General features: G+C 42.2%; 1 protein-coding gene across 3 annotated transcripts in view; it reads left to right on the top strand.

Moving 5' to 3' along the window:
* Nucleotides 1–20734, top strand: part of nek7 (NIMA-related kinase 7) — a 207595-nt gene that overhangs the window by 81797 nt on the left and 105064 nt on the right. For all 3 annotated transcript variants that reach the window (XM_043699781.2, XM_043699783.2, XM_087990837.1), the window contains 2 exons: nucleotides 3418–3544; nucleotides 5786–5875. In XM_043699781.2, coding sequence (XP_043555716.1) covers nucleotides 5813–5875 — 63 coding nt within the window. In that variant the 5' untranslated portion in view covers nucleotides 3418–3544; nucleotides 5786–5812. The remainder of the gene's footprint in view (nucleotides 1–3417; nucleotides 3545–5785; nucleotides 5876–20734) is intronic.

Raw genomic sequence — 20734 nt, 5'->3', positions numbered from 1 at the left:
ATGCAGGTACAAGTTAATGTTTTGTAAAGGTGGTAGGATGGCCTGGTTGAAAGAGAATGTCTTTACCTTTCCATGGTACTTTGTGTCTTCAGCATCTTCACCTCAGTCACCTACTCTTATGAGCTCAGTTGATGTTAATATTGGAAAGGTATGATCCCAGGGTGAAACTTGACTTGTTAGATTCTAACTTTTTTAAAAACTGTAGTGTTTACTTGATGTTGTATTCACAAGAAGCTGCCATTACGCTTTTAACACCCAATAAATTATTTGTCATGCAAGAAAATAACACAAACTACATTCCATGTGACAAAATGAGAAGTCAGAAAGATTTCATTACAAACATTGGGGAAAACGAATTCAACTTCACAGTATCCCTCTTGTTCCAATAAATACTTAAAACATCCAAATGTCAGTGAAGAGCCATCACAATCTTCACATTGAAGCTCCTTGCTTACCCTTTGGCGAGGACAGTTGAAACTTATTTTGTTAATTACAAATATCTGTGCAGTTACGAGATATGTTTCCTTTCACGTGCTGTCTATCCTAGTGATAGCTGAAATAAATTGCAAACTAAAATCACAGTCACTATCTTCAGAACAAATGCATGAGTTTCCCAAAAACTGCTTCCAGCAATTTTCTCTTTGCCACACCTGCACATAGATTGCCAGACCTCTTCGATTGTTTAGACTTTCTGCATGTCACTCAACTTCTGTGGTTAGGCAAGAGTCGTGTTTTGCTGTACCTTTCTAATGCACAGATAAAGGCCAAATGCTGGCAGGTGGGACTAGATTGGGTTGGGATATCTGGTCAGCTTGGACGAGTCAGACTGTTTCCGTGCTGTACATCTCTGACTCTATGAACTGGTCATCTTAAGCGTTTAAAGGTTTGTGAGAATGCATGTTTAAAAAAAACAAATCCTTGTGGGCGGCACGGTGGCATAGTGGTTAGCACTGCTGCCTCACAGCGCCAGAGATCCGGGTTCAATTCCCGCCTCAGGTGACTCACTGTGTGGAGTTTGCACGTTCTCCCAGTGTCTGCGTGGGTTTCCTCCGGGTGCTCCGGTTTCATCCCACAGTCCAAAGATGTGCAGGTAAGGTGAATTGGCCATGCTAAATTGCCCGTAGTGTTAGGTAAGGGTAAATGTAGGGGTATGGGTGGGTTGCGCTTCGGCAGGTCGGTGTGGACTTGTTGGGCCGAAGGGCCTGTTTCCACACTGTAATGTAATGTAATCTAATCTAATCTAAATCTCCATACTCCTTTGGCTCACAAATGAAACTCTAAAATTGATTCATTGTCTATTCTTTTAACAAAATTAACACCATCCGTGGCTTGCCTCCACTTCTTGAAGTGAGTTGTATCTCATTACAGTAGGGAGTGTGTATAAAAGGGCAAGAAGTAGATTGCCTATTGTGTTTCTATTTCCATACCATTTTACCAGGGGCACAGAAAGTGGGGGACAGAAGAATTATGTTGTGTAAGTGGCCAATTTGGTGCTTCTCCCCACAGCTGCTCATGTATTAATAGTGGCCAGTGGGTCCTCTGTTCCATGCTGTATATTGCATGATCCCTCTCTGTGCTCCACACTGGTAGTTCCCACAATGAGGTGTCCTCTGTTCTCACTAAGCATCATCAGTACCAGGCGGTTGATCCCTTGAGATCCTTGACCGCATTCTCTAGTTGGGAAGGTGACACATTTCCTCAGCTGTGTGGTTCCCAGCAATGGCCGTTACTCCCAGTGGCACTGCTGAAACTGTATAGTTTGAGGGCTAAGAGCATTAACAACAGGTGAGGTTGCAGAAATAGCTGATGCAGGTTCACCACAGCCTTCAGCCCCATCATTGAGGGCTATGACCAACTGACGCAATTATAGTAGTGAGATACCAGCCATGAGGATTACTAGGCCAAGGACCAAGTTAATAACTGCCTCCACTTCTTCCTCCACTTCTTCCCAGATCTTCTCCACTGCCTCTACTGTGAGATAGGTAAAAGAGGATTTAAATGAGGACCTTAAAAGGACCAAGAGAAACCAGTTCATTGCGATTTTTGATTCGTCTGCCTGAAAATCTGATCTCTCCCAAGGAGGAGACCAGCAACAACTTGGCACAGGGCTTTGTGTAGAGGTTGCAGCTAATCATCACTAATGAAGTGGTTGCTATTTCAGAAGAACACTCTGTTGGCAATCCATGAGGACTAGTGCCTCTACTTCTGCTATAGTACAAGCAGAAACCATTTAATGTTCGAATGTTGTTGTGGTAACTGTCACTGATGCTATACAAGATCAGCTTGTTGCAATGCAAGTGTAAACTGCTCTTTTGCAAGTTGAAATCCGTGTCATGCAGGTTCAGATTGGGGCTGTCCTAGCTGGGATATTAATGCTCTGCATATTAGAGCAGTCTTTTCTCCAGTATACAGCTAAGATTGAATGGCACTGGCAACAGTGACCATGAAGTTGGTGTTCCCTCTCCAGGTGGGCAGCATTTGCCCTCCCACACTGTCAGTTCTCTTGTTGCCTGTCAGCCAGGCAGTCCAGGCTATTGCCACCCACATTTTTATGTAGACTTTCTACGTTTTCAATCGACCAGTCCAGATATGTTATGACACACCTCTGGAATTTGAACCAGGGCCTCATGGCTCAAAGGTCGGGACAGTATCACGTTTCTGTGCTTAGATGTGAGAGTTTGTCCTGCAAGGCTACCTTTAGTCTCCCTCATTGCAAGTCAGCTGCTTACCTCCATCCGTGTCGCAGCCATTGGGATTGGAGAGTCCAGACAGTCACAAAGAATGTACAAAGGTAGTTTATTTCATATGTAGTATTGCATGGACAGATTGATTAACTTTCATTTGCAATGTTTGTGTTATGTTAGCATTTAGTATCGAAGCATCCATTTTGCTGCAATGGTCAGTAACAAGACTTGGGATTGTTGGGTGGCTCAATCAAAAAGGAGATGTATTGGTTGCATCTTCCTTGGCTGATTGCTGGTGTTGGTTCACATGTTCTGCAAGTACTTGTGGAGTGATTGACATGGAGGAAGCATTCTTTACTACCCTTCAGTGGTCTACTCTATCACATTCTTCATCATGCTATGTCTTTCACTGGATATGTGTTGAACCAGTTGTGAGTTGCACATTAGAGTTATGAGTCATTTACTAAGTGTATAAGTCCATCACCCATCAGCCACTGGTTGGTAATAGTGGCTAAAGACACTGGTGCAAAATAAAGCATCATAATTGTTGTCACGATTTCATGAAAACTACATGGGGGTGGGTAGTATCTCTCGCGCTGAAAAATCAAGTGCTGCAGAACTAGATTTTGAACTGAAGTACATTAATTATTCACAGTATTTTTTTAAGTTTTTACAATTGTGGGCAGAGCTAATGACTGAATTGAAATCTGTACTATCATCTCAATGTTTACAGCAGCATGATGGTCTTCTATCAAGACGTCATGTAAAGAGACAGATCTGCAGAGGTGACAACTGAGAGAATATCAACAGTAGTGGATCTTCACCATCTTTCAAGTTATTTAGTACAGTATCCAGAAGAGGTAAGCATTCATAGCTCTAGTTGTTGGCCATCTTTCGATAATATGGTATCATCCAACAGAGTGTTTGTAACACTGCCAAAAGGAATGAATATACAAGTTATTGCAATTTAAACTGATTGGGGGGAAAAAATGACTTTTTTTCTACAAAAGCATTTTTGAAACTACCTTCTAATGTTAGCATTGGAAGGAATGGAGTGCGAATTTATCAGAATATGTCTACTCTCAAAAGTTGAATTGCACAGTGATATTGACCTGAAATTTCCACTGCCGAGGCAGACCTTCTGCCAGCATGGATTGGAGTTGTGCATAGTAGCAGATTCCAAAGGAATTGCTTAGGAAACTGAAGATTCCACTGGGTAATTCCTCTAATCTCTCCACAATTCCTCAATTTAAATCAGAGACTTCAGAGGATTCCAATGAAAATTTTAATAAAGTAGTTACTCAGGAAATAGAAGACAGTTATGTAGTATAAATTCTGAGTAACGATTGAACAGATCCCATACATAGTTGCCTCACACCTTTCCCTGCCTAACTTGAATTTTTCATTCTTGTTGATTTCTCTTCTTTTCTCTCCCTTCTCCATCCTCACCCTCAACCCATAAGTGGTCATGTGTGTGGTTATGTGCAAGACAGAGTGTAATCTTGTGTATGTGAAGGAATGCATGAGTTAGGGAGTGAACAAATGAGTGACTGACAGAGATGGTGTGTTTGTGTGGACCCTGAAAGTGAGCCAGTCATAGATCCATGTTTCCTTCATCTATCCATAAAACAGGCAGGGAATCGAGGTTGAAAGGTAGCCTGCTTCAGAACCCCACTTCTGGATGAATTCCACCAAGGTCAACTCTTGAATGTATGCCTCTAGAGTCAGCCTAAATTAGTGTTAGTTAAATTCAACTTGTTAGCTCAGCCTTTATCTAATCCCCCTCCGTGGAATTAGGATCCGAGACTATTGCGCTTCAGCTCATTATTATTATTATTATTAGCCAAAAATTGGGATTTTATTTGTTAGTACTGCTGCTTGACACGTATTAATGGCCATTTCCTTTCATTACACATTTATTTAAATTATCAATTTATTGCTTTAGATTTTTTGTAAAATTCAAGTTTGCTATTATGTCAAGGTGTCATTTAAAAAGTTTAGAATTGCATCTGTAAAATTGCACCTTCAAGGTGGTACATCAATATGGCACTGAAATATCTAGGAGTATGTACTTAGATTTGTCATTCAGCTGAATGTCACAATGTGGGCCTCCTTCACCGGCGCTCCCTCACCACCCGACGTCTGGAGGAAGAACGCCTCATCTTCCGCCTCGGAACACTTCAACCTCAGGGCATCAATGTGGACTTCACCAGTTTCCTCATTTCCCCTTCCCCCACCTCACCCCAGTTCCAAACTTCCAACTCAGCACCGTCCCTGTGACCTGTCCTACCAGCCTATCTTCTTTTCCACCTATCCACTCCACCCTCCTCTCTGACCTATCACTTTCATCCCACCCCCATCCACCCATTGTACTCTTTGCTAGCTTCCCCCACTCTCCTCCCTGACCTATCACCTTCAACACCACCCCCATTCACCTATTGTACTCTATGCTACTTTCTTCCCACCCCCACCCCCACCCCCATCCTCCTCTCATTTATCTCTCCACCCTTCAGGCACTCTGCCTGTATTCCTGATGAAGGGCTTTTGCCCGAAATGTCGATTTTCCAGCTCCTCGGATGCTGCCTGAACTGCTGTGCTTTTCCAGCACCACTCTACTCCAGAATCTGGTTTCCAGCATCAGCAGTCATTGTTTTTACCTAATGCAACGAACCTGCACATCCCTGAACACTGTGGGCAATTTAGCATGGCCAATTCACCTAACCTGCACATCTATGTATTGTGGGATGAAACCAAAATTCCTGGAGGAAACCCACGGGGAGAATGTGAAAACTCCACACAGACAGTCACTCGAGGCTGGAATTGGGTCTGGGTCCCTGGCGCTGTGCTAACAACTGAGCCACCATGCTTCCCATAAAAATGGAGGCAAAAACAATGCTGTGAGCTTGTCCTAGTACATAACTGGATTACTTTTATTCCGTCATGCAGGTACAAAACTGGAATTGAATCATAATTTTAGGAGAGAGCTGTTTTATTCCAAATGTTGTGATGTGAATGTAAATGCACATGTAATGAATTTATTGAAGGATAATCGACAAGGTAATGATGTTATATTAGTAAACTTGCTCCCTTTAATATCTTAGGTAAAAGGATCCTCTTTCTGTTACGTTATGGATGAGCAACCTTCACAACAATTTGGTGGTCATGTTGCAGTTTCTGCATTTCCATCACAGGTACTACTTTAAAAAAAAAACTATCTTTGGCATTTCAGGACACTGGATAGTCGTTACCAAATAATGTATTGTTGAGTTATGTTGGTTATGGGAGAAATATTGGCAAGGATAGCTGGTAGAACTCTCCTGCTTAATTTTTAATAGTGATGTGGAACCTCTGTGCTTTCCTGAGTCAGCTGATGGGTCGTCAGTTTTGTCCTTTTTGGAAAATGGCACTTGAAAACAATGCTGCTGTCCCATAAAATTGCACAGAAGGAACAGCGCAAGACTGTGATAAGGAACTTGAGCCTGTGACCTTTCACATCAAGGGAAGAGCTATCATTGACCCAAGGCTGACAGGACCTAAGCATGTTATTACAAACATAGTTGGCTTATTGCTTTATAATTTTTGACAAGACTATACTGAATCATTGCAAGTGCATTTTCACCAAAACAACATTGCACATTTCCTAGACGGTTCTTGAGTTTGGCCTTGTGATGAAACACCATCAGCAGAAATGATTGGGGCAGAATGATGATGCATAAATTGTGTCCAGGAATGAATAAAAAGCAATGCTTACCTTCTGTGAAGTTTTGACGGAGTTGACTCCAGTATGGAATTAGTGTAATTACAAGTACGTACTAATTCTGACACTTTAACATGTAATTCACCTGTAAATTTGTTTTAGTCTGTGGTAGTTGAAACATTATTTTTTATTGTTTTATTAGTCTGGTAAAATGGTTTTCAGGATCTTTATTCTCTTGACGTTGATTAACTCCAGTGCATTGCTCAGTTATTGTTAGCCCTCATTCTTAGTGATTGAATGAATGAGAATCTGCTTGATTCTCTACTAGAGGGAAGGATTTTTACAATACAGTTTTTAAAATATATTTATGCTGTGTGGGCATCACTGACTGGCTAGCATTTATTGCCTGTCCCTAGTTGCACCTTTGAAGATGATGAGTTGTCTCCTTGAACTGCTGAAGTTGATGTACTGTAGATAGATCCACAATGTCATTAGGGAGGGAATTGCAAGATTTTGCACTGATAGGATGATAAAACATGTACAAGTCAGGATGGTGAGTAGATTGGAGGGGAATGTGCAAGTAGTGGTGGTCCCATGTAAGTGCGGTCCTTGTCCTTTGAAATGGAGGTAGTCATGGGTCTGGAAGGGAATTTCTGCAATGCATCAAATGACTCCTCAGTGTTTTAACCAAACACTTTGGTCTGGAATTTTCAAATGATATTCCTTCCATAATTGTAACCTGGTGCAAGTGTAACCTGCTCCACTTTTCCTGGAGCAAGTGTTTCGTATATCCAGCTTCCACCAAACCAAAAATCAAAAGGTTCCTTTAAGCTGTGGGTGTTTCCCCGAAACTAAACAAAATTCTGAATCCTACTAATTGAATCATAATGCACAATTGATTTCTCATACAACTCATCCAATGAAAACAAAACCCCTTTCTCTTGGTTCGATCTATCAATCTCCCTCTCTCTGATATGCTAAATAAATTACCATGATTACAGAAATTCTTACAAGTTATTAATTAAACCCTTCTGAGGCACAGATCAACACCCACTTGCTCTAGTTCACTAAACAAACTATAAATTCTATTTATGTACATATATATTAAATCTCACACATCTTGCATTACAGTGAATCAATACACTATACTGCATATTATTTGGAGTTGTCAATATAAATCATGTATGTTGCCAAGGGGCATGTTACTGGATGTGTGCTAATGAACATGTGCTTGGAAATTATCTGGGGATATCCAGAAGAATTAAAGTTTATTTGCCAATGAAATTCCGTAGAAGGCGACAGTAGTCCTTTTAAAGTATTGGAAAAAGAAAGTTTCATCTGCATGAACGAATGTGAACTGAACTACTGAACTTCAAATAAATTAAGTAAGTACTTGATTTAGTCAGCCTAGCACACTTGAAGATTCAGAATGTAAGTTAAATGTTTATGCAGAGCAAGGAAAAATTGAATCATAGTCAATCTCTGTTTTTCTTCCCCAATCCCCTCATGTGCAGAGAAATAAAGCAAGATAAAGCCATAAACTATTTAATTTTAAAAATTTTCATCCACATAAACAAAACAGAATCAGTATAATTCTTCTATGTCCCCATTAACTTAATTTTTACTGATTGCAGGTTAGAGTTAGAAAGGAATTAATAGAATGATAATGCAGCAAATTCATGACTAACATTTGAAAGAAATTAAGGAAATTGTATGCGTTCCAGTACTTGGCAACAGGTAGCAGGTGGTGTTGTCGCGATAGTAAGGGAAAGTCTGCAGAAAGTTCACTGACAGTTGAAAGCACCTAGCTGCCTGGCACAAGGGTAAAAATTGGCATATTTGATGTAATTGAACAGCAAATCAGGAACAAGTTGGGGGAGAGGGGGGGGAAGCCATCTTGTGAGCACTGATGGTGCACTGATGAATTATACTTTAAAGCCATGTGAGAATTCACACCAACACAGATTGTGTTGGAGAAGGGCATCTCCCAGCATGTCATTCATTAGACTTGTTTGTGTATGTTTACCCAGATATCAGAAGTGCGATTTGATAACACCATTATTCTGTGGTTCAGTGATGAGTAAAACAACATGGCATCTTGGACTTGTGTGAACAATGGAACAAATGTTTGTGGACAAATAGGTTAAATGGGACCAGTGAGATTTAAGTATTAAGATAAATGTAGAGGAAGGACTGAACAGTGATTGTGAATCAGTGTGTGTGAATTTAGTGCCGAATGAGTACCAAGCAGAAGTAGAGGGAAAGAAAATTGAACTAGGGCAGGGGAAAAAGGAGCTGAAAATGTGTTGCTGGAAAAAGGAACAAAGGTGAACTAAGAATAAAAGTATAAAATCTGGGAATTTTATGCAAGTTGACTTTCTAGGCAAGAGAAATTAGCTGGCAGCCATTGACAATTATCAGCTAGTTAAAAGGTTACTTAGAGTCATAGAGATGTACAGCATGGAAACAGACCCTTCGGTCCAACCCGTCCATGCCGACCAGATATCCCAACCCAATCTAGTCCCACCTGCAGCACCCGGCCCATATCCCTCCAAACCCTTTCTATTCATATACCCATCCAAATGCCTCTTAAATGTTGCAATTGTACCAGCCTCACCACATCCTCTGGCAGCTCTTTCCATACACGTACCACCCTCTGCATGAAAAAGTTGCCCCTTAGGTCTCTTTTATATCTTTCCCATCTCACCCTAAACCTATGCCCTCTAGTTCTGGACTCCCCGACCCCAGGGAAAAGATTTTGCCTATTTATCCTATCCATGCTCCTCATAATTTTGTAAACCTCTATAAGGTCACCCTTCAGCCTCCGATGCTCCAGGGAAAACAGCCCCAGCCTATTCAGCCTCTCCCTGTAGCTCAGATCCTCCAACCCTGGCAACATCCTTGTAAATCTTTTCTGAATCCTTTCAAGTTTCGCAACATCTTTCCAATAGGAAGGAGACCAGAATTGCACACAATATTCCAACAGTGGCCTGACCAATGTCCTGTACAGCCGCAACTTGGCCTCCCAACTCCTGTACTCAATACTCTGACCAATAAAGGAAAGCATACAAAACGCTGCCTTCACTATCCTATCTACCTGCGACTCCACTTTCAAGGAGCTATGAACCTGCACTCCAAGGTCCCTTTGTTCAGCAACACTCCCTCAGACCTTACCATTAAGTGTATAAGTCCTGCTAAGATTTGCTTTCCCAAAATGCAGCACCTCACATTTATCTGAATTAAACTACATCAGCCACTTCTCAGCCCATTGGCCCATCTGGTCCAGATCCTGTTGTAATCTGAGGTAACCCTCTTCGCGTCCACTACACCTCCAATTTTGGTGTCATCTGCAAACTTACTAACTGTACCTCTTATGCTTGCATCCAAATCATTTATGTAAATGACAAAAAGTAGAGGACCCAGCACCGATCCTTGTGGCACTCCACTGGTCACAGGCCTCCAGTCTGAAAAACAACCCTCCACCACCATCCTCTATCTTCTACCTTTGAGCCTCTGTATCCAAATGGCTAGTTCTCCCTGTATTCCATGAGATATAACCTTGCTAATCAGTCTCCCATGGGGAACCTTGTCGAATGTCTTACTGAAGTCCATATAGATCACATCTACTGCTCTGCCCTCATCAATCTTCTTTGTTACTTCATCAAAAAACTCAATCAAGTTTGTGAGACATGATTTCCCACGCACAAAGCCATGTTGACTATCCCGAATCAGTCCTTGCCTTTTCAAATACATATACATCCTGTCCCTCAGGATTCCCTCCAACAACTTGCCCACCACTGAGGTCAGGCTCACCCGTCTATACTAAATTTAATGGAGTTTAATGGGCAATTAATGTGAAACTTTGTGTAAAGCATGGGGTGGTTAATTGCGAGTTGCTATTTCATGACCTTCATGGCATGGTGGCCCTAATAGTCCTTAAATTTATAATTTGCAATTCCACGCCTGTCTATTCCTGGCAACAAATGTTAACCAATTTGCATATTAAAAACAGCATACATTCAGATGTTGATCTCCTGATCTCTCCATTTCTTTTACAAATCTCCTTATTTTCCGTTTTGAATTCCCAGACTTGTTTTCTATAGGATCAACGTACATTCTGATAATTATTTTCTGAAAAAATATTTGTCGAAACTCTTCAATGTATGCTTTTGTATATCTAGCTAGCTTTCTCTTGTACTATAATTTATCTCTCCTTATTAATTTTGTCATTCTCCGCTGTTTTATATTGTGTCCAGGCTTCTGAGTTGCCCTCCATCTATGTGTAATTATTGATGTTTTCTTTAAGTTTGATGCTCCCATTAACTTGTTAACCATGGATGGTGAGTCCAACCTCATAATTTTTATTTCTCCTTGAACTGTACTGTGTCCCTTGTCTGCCATTGCATCTCTTATTGATTTAGTTCTTAACCTAATTTTCCAGGTCACTTCAGCTAGATATGCTTTCATTCCCTCATAATTGCCCTTATTTAAGTTTAAAATACTTGTGTTGAATTCACTTTTCTGTCCCTCAAACTGGATGTAAAATTCAGTCGAGTTATGGTCACTGCTACTTAGGTTTCCACACTACAAGGTCATTAATCCCATCATAATGTGCAGTACCAAGTCTATTATCATCTGTTATTTGGTTGACCCAGAACGTGTTGTTCCTAAAACCATCTAAAATATTCCATGAACTCCTCAACTGTGGCTACTTTTGTGGATCTGATGTTTTCCAATCTGATTCTAGACTAAAATTCTCCATAATCTGACAAGCACCCATTATTTATTCCTTTATTTTCCGTTCTACAATGGGATTATTGTTCGGGGCCTATACACCACCCTCAAGTCACATCTTGCCTTTGTCGTTTCTTATCTCAACCCAAACCCCTTCTACACCCTGATTTATTTAACTTAAGGGATTTCCCTGTATTGTATTTGTAAAGGGAGGTGATGGCCTTGTGGTGTCATTACTAGGCTGTTAATCCAGAGAATACGTAATGTTCTGTATACCCACGTTTGGATCCTGCCATGGCAGATGGTGGAAATTGAATTCAATAAAAATCTTGAATTAAGAGACTAATGATGACCACAAGTCCATTGTCAATTGTTGAAAAAGTGAGCTCGTTCACTAATGTCTTTAAGGAAAGGGAACTGCCATCTTTAACTACTCTTACATGTGACTGCAGACCCACAGCAATATGGTTGACTCTTAACTACCCTCTGGGATGGGCACTAAATGCTGGCATAGCTGGCGATGCTCTCATCCTGTGAATACATTAAAAAAATTATTAACCAGAACCACCCCTCTTCGTCTTCAATCTTCTCCTTCCGAAGTGTCATGTATTCTTCAGTATTCAGGTCCTCGTCTGAGTCATCCTGCAGCTCTGTCAATTTGATCTGTTTTGTTTCAAAATTTTTTTTTATTTAATCTTTATTTTGTAGGATGTGAATGTTGCTGGCTGGCCAACATTTATTGCCTGTCCCAAGTTGCCCTTGAGAAGATGGTGGTGAGCTGACTTCATGAACCACTGTAGTCTATCTGCTGAAGGTTGACCCACAATGCTAATAGGGAGGAAATTCCAGGATTTTGACCCAGCAACAGTGAACGAACGGTGATATATTTCCAAGTGAGGATGGAGAGTGACATGGAGGAGAACTTGAAGGGAGTGAAATTCCCATATATCTGCTGCCCTTGTCCATCCAGATGGAAGTGGTCATTGGAAGATGCTGTCTGGGCATCTTTGGTGAATTTCTGCAATACATCTTGTAGATAGTAAACACTGCTGCTACTGAATTACTTTGGTGGAGGGAGTAGATGTGGTGCCAATCAAGTGGCTCCTTTGTCTTGGATGGTGTCAAACCTCTTGAGTAGTGTTGGGGCTGCACTCATTCAGGCAAGTGGGGAGTATTTCATCACACTCCTGACTTGTGCCTTGCAGATGATGGACAGGCTTTGAGGAGTCAGGAGGTGAGTTACTCACCGCATTATTCCTCGCCTCTGACATCTTCTTCTTCTTCTGTGTTTATGTGGTGAGTCCAGTTGAATTTCTGATCAATGATCACTCCCAGGATGTTGACAGTGCGGGATTCAGTGATGTTAATACCATTGAATGTCATGGGGTGATGGTTATATTGTCTCTTATTGGTGATGGCCATAGCCTGGGATTTGGGTAGCATGAATGTTACTTGCCATTTTCAGCCCAAGCCTGGATATTGTCCAGCTCTTGTTGCATTCCCGGCCAGTGCATTGTAGCTCTTTCTTTAGGGCGGCACAGTGGCTCAGTGATTCTCACTGCTGCCTCAAAGCATCAGGGATTCAGCCTCGGGTGACTGTCTGTGTGGAGTTTGCACATTTTCCCCGTGTCTGCGTGGGCTTCCTCCAGGTGCTCCGGTTTCTTCCCACAGTCCAAAGATGTGCAGGTCAGGTGAATTGGCCATGCTAAATTGCTCGTAGTGTTCAGGGATATGTAGGTTAGTTGCATTAACCAGGGGTAAATATAGGATAATAGGGTAGGGGAATTGGTCTGTTTGGGTTACTCTTCAGAGGGTCGGTGTGGACTTGGGCTGAAGGGCCTGTTTCCACACTGTAGGGATTCGATGATTCATTTGGACGCGGACTGCTTCAGTGTTTGAGGAGTTACAAATTATGCTGAACATCGGCAAACATTCCCACTTCCCACCTTATAATGGTGAGAAGATCATTGGATGCAGCTGAAGATGGTTGGGCTGAGGACACTACCCCTGAGGAACATGTGCAGAGATGTCCTAAAGCTGAGATGACCGACCTCCAACAATCACTACCATCTTTCTATGTGTCAGATATGACTCTAACCAATGAGAGATTGTCCCCGATACCCATTAATTCCAGTTTTGCTAGGGCTCTTTGATGTTGCACTCGGTCAAATGCAACCTTGATGTAAAGGGCTGTCACTCTCACCTCACCTCTGGAATTCAGTCCTTTTGTCAATGTTTGAACCAAAGCTGTAATGAGGTCAGGAGCTGAGTGGCCCTGGTGGAACTCAAACTGGGCGTCATTGAGCAGGTGCTGCTTGATAGCACTGTTGATGACACCTTCCATCATAGAGTCACAGAGGTACACAGCACGGAAACAGACCCTTCGGTCCAACTTGTCCATGCCGACCAGATGTCCTAACCCAACCCACCTGCCAGCACCCGGCCAATATCCCTCCAAACCCTTCCTATTCATATACCCATCCAGATGACTTTTAAATGTTGCATTTGTACTAGCCTCCACCACTTCCTCTGGCAGCTCATTCCACACAAGCATCACCTTTGTGTGAAAAAGTTGCCCCTTAGGTCTCTTTTATACCTTTCCCTTCTCACCCTAAACCTATGCCCTCTTGTTCTGGACTCCCCCACTCCAGGGAAGAGACTTTGTCCATTTATCCTATCCATACCCCTCATGATTTTATAAACCTCTTTAAGATCACCCCTCAGCCTCCGATGCTCCAAGGAACCAGCCCCAACCTATTCAGCCTCTCCCTTTAGTTCGAATCCTCCAACCCTAGCAATATCCTTGTAAACCTTTTCTGAACCCTTTCAAGTTTCACAACATCATTCTGATAGGAAGGAGGCCAGAATTGCATGCAATACTCCAACAGTGGCCTAACTAATGTCCTGCACAGCCGCAACATGACCTCCCAACTCCTGTACTCAATACACTGACCAATGAAGGAAAGTATACCAAACACATTCTTCATTATCCTATCTACTGCAACTCCACTTTCAAGGAGCTATGAGCCTGTACTCCAAGTTCCCTTTGTTCAGCAACACTCCCTAGGACCTTACCATGAAGTGTATTAGTCCTGCTCTGAGTTGCGTTTCCAAAATACAGCACCTCTCATTTATCTAAATTAAACTCCATCTGCAACTCCTCAGCCCATTGGTCTATATAATCAAGATCCCGTGTAATCTGAGGTAACCTTCTTTGCTGTCCACTACGCTTCCAATTTTGTTGTCATCTGCAAACTTACTAACCATATCTCTTATGCTCACATCCAAATCTTTCATATAAATGGTGAAAAGTAGTGGACCCAGCACCGATTCTTGTGGCACTCCACTGGTCACAGGCCTCCAGTCTGAAAAACAACCCTCCGCCACCACCCTCTGTCTTCTGGCTTTGAGCCAGTTCTGTATCCAAATGCCTAGTTCTCTTGTATTCCATGAGATCTAAACTTGCTAACCAGTCTCCCATGGGGAACCTTGTTGTCCGCCTAACTGAAGTCCAAATAGATCACGTCTACCGCTTTGCTGTCATCACTCCTCTTTGTTACATCTTCAAAAAATTCAATCAAATTTGTGAGACATGATTCCCCATGCACAAAGCCATGTTGACTATTTCTAATCAGTCCTTGCCTTTCCAAATACATGTACATCCTGCCCCATAGGATTCCTTCCTTGCCCACCACCGATATCAGGCTCACTGGTCTATAGCTCCCTGGCTTGTCCTTACCACCCTTCTTAAACAGTGGCACCACGTTAGCCAACCTCCAGTCTTCCGGCACCTCACCTGTGACTATCGATGATCGAAATATCTCAGTAAGCGGCCCAGCAACCACTTCCGTAGCTTTCCACAGGGTTCTAGGGTACACCTGATCAGATCCTGGAGATTTATCCACTTTTATGCATTTCAAGACATTCAGCACCTTCTCCTCATATTTCAAGGTGTCATTGTCTATTTCCCTATATTCTTTATCTTCCATATCCTTCTCCACAGTAAACACTGATGCAAAATACTCGCATAGTATCTCCTGCGGCTCCACAAAGGCTGCCTTGCTGATCTTTGAGGGGTCCTATTCTCTTCCTAGTTGCCTTTTGTCCTTAATGAATTTGTAAAACCCCTTTGGATTTCACTTAACTTTTTTTGCCAAAGCTATCTCTTGTCCCCTTTTTTGCCCTCCTGATTTCTCTCTTAAGTGTACTCCTACTCCCTTTATACTCTTCTCAGGATTGACTCGATCTATCCCGTCTATACCTGACGTATGCTAATAGAGAGTAGACTGATGGGATGATAGTTGGCTGGGTTGGATTTGTCCTGCTTTTTACATACAGACATACTTGAGCAATTTTCCACTTTCTCAAGTAGATGCCAGTGTTGTAACTGTTTTGAAACAGCTTGGCTAGGGGTAGCAACAAGTTCTGGAGTACATGTCATCAGTACTATTGCTAGAGTGTTGTCAGGGTCCATAGCTTTTGTAGTATCCAGTATCTCCAATTGTTTCTTGGAATCACGTAAAGTGAATCAAATTGGCTGAAGACTGGTATCTGTAATGCTGGGGACCATTGGAGGAGTTTGAGATGGATCATCCATTTGGCACTTCTGGCTGAACATTGCTGCGAACGCTTCAGCCTTATCTTTTGCACTGATGTGCTGGATTCTTCCATCATTGAGGATGAGGATATTTTTGGAACCTCTTCTCCAGTGAATTATGTAGTCATCCACCACCATTCATGACTGGATGTAGCTTAGATCTGCTCTGGTTGCGGGGTGGCTTAGCTCTGTCACTTGCAACTTATGTTATTTGGCATGCAATGAGTCCTGTTTGGTGGCTCCACCAGGTTGACACCTTATCTTCAGATATGCCTGGTGTTGCTCTTGGCATGCCCTCCTGCACTCTCCATTGAACCAGGGTTGATCCCTTGGCTTGGTGTATTTACTGTACTAGTATCTTTCTGTCTTGTTTTGTCACTCCTGTTTGATTTACTACATCTTCCCAAATCCTCTCCATTTCCCTAGTTATGCAGCTCACTGGAACCTTGATCCTTGTGCAGTTCAGGTATAAACTGTTTGAAGTACTGGTGGCAGGGCCTCTCAAATTGGAACCGTTCTTCTACCACACCAGTTTTTTAGTTAGGCTTATATATCCCTAATTTTAGTAATTGTCTAGAGCTTTATGATTAAAAGTATAATTTTATAATTGCCAACTACTGATATATGCTCCCTGAGAGCAGTTACTCACTAGCCTTTGACTTCCTGTGATATCACTGTTTCAAAATGCCCTTCTTATTATCCTCTGTTTGTCCAGGCTCTGTGCACATCTGTCCCATCATCATCTGTCACTTGCTACTCTTAAATCTATTTTGACAATAATTAACATTTAAGATTGGGTGAACAGGATTCCAAAATAACTAAGGTTTCTCAGTGGGGCAAGTAGATGCAAAACCTTCCAAGTTTGCATTTAAAATAGTTAGAATGGGATGGCAATGGAATGTATCACCACTATTATTTGTTGCATTTTATGTATTAAATGTCTTGAAGAATTTTAATGTAATCATTTATTTATACAAGTGTACATTATACACGTGGAGAGATGGTACATAGCAGGGTTTTTTTTAGACATGCTACTGGACTTTTTCAGATCAGACCTCTGAACTACATGTTAAGACAGAAGTTCAAATCATACCTATTTTTAAGTTTAATTGATAAGTTAATTCTTAGTAATAATGATTACGAATCTGCAGGGGTTGTCATTGACGTTCTTCTGGTTCCCTCGTAGAGTAAGATGCCCTTGAACTGTTGTAATTGTACCGGCCTCCTTGAACACTACGGGGCACCAGGAGGAAACCCATTCAGACACAGAGAGAATGTGCAAACTCCACACAGTTGCCTGAGAGTGGAATCAAACGCAGGTCCCTTGCAGCAGTGCAAGCAACCGTGCTGCCACCTTAGGGAAGGAAATCTGTTGTCCTTGTCTAATCTAGCCTAAATGTGATTCCAGATTTAGAATACTGTGGAAACTCTTCAAAATTAACTTTTGAAATGACTTAATGAGTATTCAGTTGTAACCAAGATGATATTTTACTACCACCTTCTGGAGTGTCTTTAAAAACGGGCAAGAATGTCTGGCATTACCAGTAACAGCTGTATCACAGCACAGAATCAGATAAGTTAATTGTTTTTTAAGTCTGTCCAAGAGAAAGGCTGTATTAGTGAGTACAGTGGGTTCTTTCTTGATTATATGTTTTTGGAGATAAGTCTCTTGATTAAACTTAAAATATAAGCATAGCTATTAATTTAACCTGGGGCAGTGTTTGTAGAGGAATAAGGCGGTGTTATTTTCTGGGTCTGTAGATTGTGAAGGAGCAAAAATGGCCTTTGCAGTGATATGTACTTCTTGTCAGATGTGGGAGTTTAAAGAGAGTTGAAGGGTTACTGCGGATTATATCTGCCATATGTGCCGTTGGATGTGAACCTTATCAGATTGAGTGGACCAGTTGGAGAGACAGAAGCGATGAGAAATTTGCAACAGTATGTGATGGATGGCAGTTATAGGAAGGGGGGAAAGTCTCCGATACAGTAACATAGATAGGTTAACTCCAGGAAGGGTAAGAGAGGTAGGCAGCTAGTGCAGGAGTCTTTTGTGGATATACCCATTTCAAACAGGTATGCTGTTTTGGAAAATGTAGGTGATGGATTCTCAGGGGAACGTAGCACGAACATCCAAGTTTCTGGTATTGAGACTGGCTCTAATGCAACGAGGGGTACGTCGGCTTCTAAGAGATCAATTGTGTTAAGGGATTCTGTGGTCCGAGGTACAGATGGATGTTTCTGTGGCCAGCAGAGAAAAAGCAGAATGGTGTGTTGTTTCCCTGGTGCCACGATCAAGGATGTCTCAGAGAGGGTGCAGAATGTTCTCACGGGGGAGAGGGGCCAGCAGGAGATCATTGTGCACATTGGAAGCAACGACATAGAAAGGGAAAAGGTTGCGATTCTGAAGGGAAATTACAGAGAATTAGGCAGGAATTTAAAAAGGAAGTCCTCAAGGGTAGTAATATCTGGATTACACCCAGTGCTACGAGCTAGTGAGGGCAGGAATAGGAGGATAGAGCAGATAAATGCATGGCTGAGGAGCTGGTGTATGGGAGAAGATTCACATTTTTGGATCATTGGAATCTCTTTTGGGGTAGAAGTGACCTGTACAAGAAGGACGGATTGCACCTGAATTGGAAGGGGACTAATATACTGGCAGGGAAATTTGCTAGAACTGCTTGGGAGGATTTAAACTAGTAAGGTGGGGGGTGGGGCCCAGGGAGATAGTGAAGAAAGTGATCGATCTGAGACGGGTACATCTGAGAGCAGAAGTGAGTCAAACAGTCCGGGCAGGCAGGGACAAGGTAGGACTAAGAAATTAAACTGCATTTATTTCAATGCAAGGGGCCTAACAGGGAAGGCAGATTAACTCAGGGCATGGTTAGGAACATGGGACTGGGATATCATAGCAATTACGGAAACATGGCTCAGGAATGGGCAGGACTGGCAGCTTAATGTTCCAGGATACAAATGCTACAGGAAGGATAGAAAGGGAGGCAAGAGAGGAGGGGGAGTGGCATTTTTGACTGTGCTGAGGGAGGATATTCCCAGAAATACATCCAGGGAAATTATTTGGGTGGAACTGAGATATAAGAAAGGGATGATCACCTTATTGGGATTGTATTATAGATCCTCCAGTAGTCAGAGGGAAATTGAGAAACAAACTTGTAAGGACCTCAGCTATCTGTAAGAATAATAGGGTAGTTATGGAAGGGGATTTTAACTTTCCAAACATCGACTGGGACTGCCATAGTGTTAAAGGTTTAGATGGAGAGGAATTTGTTAAGTGTGTACAAGACAATTTTCTGATTCAGTACGTGGATGTACCTACCGGAGAAGGTGCAAACCTTGACCTACTCTTGTGAAATAAGGCAGGGCAGGTGACTGAGGTGTCAGTGGGGGAGCACTTTGGGGAGAAAGTGAGGTCTGCAGATGCTGGAGATCAGAGATGGAAATGTGTTGCTGGAAAAGCGCAGCAGGTCAGGCAGCATCTAGGGAACAGGAGAATCGACGTTTCGGGCATTAGCCCTTCTTCAGGAGCACTTTGGGGCCAGCGATCTTAATTTTATTCTTTTTAAAATAGTAATGGAAAAGGATAGACCAGATCTAAAAGTTGAAGTTCTAAATTGGAGAAGGGCCAATTTTGACGGTATTAGGCAAGAACTTTCAAAAGCTGATTGGAGGCAGATGTTCGCTGGTAAAGGGACGGCTGGAAAATGGGAAGCCTTCAGAAATGAGATAACAATCATTCACCGACCGTATATTCTAGTTAGGGTGAAAGGAAAGGCTGGTAGGTATAGGGAATGCTGGATGACTAAAGAAATTGAGGGTTTGTGTCAGAAAAAGAAGGAAGCAATTGTCAGGTATAGACAGGATAGATTGAGTGAATCCTTAGAAGAGTATAAAGGAAATAGGCGTATACTTAAGAGGGAAATCAGGAAGGCAAGACGGGGACATGAGATAGCTTTGGCAAACAGAATTAAGGAGAATCCAAAGAGTTTTTACAAATATATTAAGGACAAAAGGGTAACCAGGGAGAGAATAGGGCCTGTCAAAGATCAGCAAGGCGGCCTTTGTGAGGAGCCACAGAAAATGGGGGAGACACTAAATGAATATTTTGCATCAGTATTTACTGTGGAAAAGGATATGGAAGATATAGACTGCAAGGAAATAGATGGTGACATCTTGCAAAATGTCCAGATTACAGAGGAGGAAATGCTGGATGTCTTGAAATGGTTAAAGATGTATAAATCCCCAGGACGTGATCAGGTGTACCCAAGAACTCTGTGGGAAGCTAGAGAAGTGATTGGTGGGCCTCTTGCCGAGATATTTGTATCATCGATAGTCACAGGTGAGGTGCCAGAAGACTGGAGGTTGGCAAACGTGATGCCACTGTTTAAGAAGGGCGATAAAGACAAGATAGGGAACTATAGACCGGTGAGCCTGACCTCAGTGGTGGGCAAGTTGTTGGAGGGAATCCTGAGGGACAGGATGTACATGTATTTGGAAGGACTGATGAGGGATAGTCAACATGGCTTTTTGCGTGGGAAATCATGTCTCACAAATTTGATTGTGTTGTTTGAGGAAGTAACAAAGAAGATTGATGAAGGCAGAGCAGTAGATGTGATCTATATGGACTTCAGTAAGACATTTGACAAGGTTCCCCATGGGAGACTGATTAGCGAGGTTAGATCTCATGGAATACAGGGAGAACTAGCCATTTGGATACAGAACTGGCTCAAAGGTAGAAGACAGAGGGTGGTGGTGGAGGGTTGTTTTTCAGACTGGAGGCCTGTGACCAGTGGAGTGCCACAAGGATCGGTGCTAGGTTCTCTACCTTTAGTCATTTATATAAATGATTTGGATGCAAGCATAAGAGGTACAGTTAGTAAGTTTGTAGATGACACCAAAATTGGAGGTGTAGTGGACAGTGAAGAGGGTTACCCCAGATTACAACAGGATCTGGACCAGTTGGGCCAATGGGCTGAGAAGTGGCAGATGGAGTTTAATTCAGATAAATGC

Source organism: Chiloscyllium plagiosum, unplaced genomic scaffold (assembly GCF_037043375.1).
Source record: "Chiloscyllium plagiosum isolate Xiang-an unplaced genomic scaffold, Cpla_swu_hap1 HiC_scaffold_9, whole genome shotgun sequence".
Taxonomy (NCBI): domain Eukaryota; kingdom Metazoa; phylum Chordata; class Chondrichthyes; order Orectolobiformes; family Hemiscylliidae; genus Chiloscyllium; species Chiloscyllium plagiosum.
The sequence above is the reverse complement of the archived record's forward strand: the minus strand, read 5'-3'. Positions and strand labels throughout refer to the sequence as shown.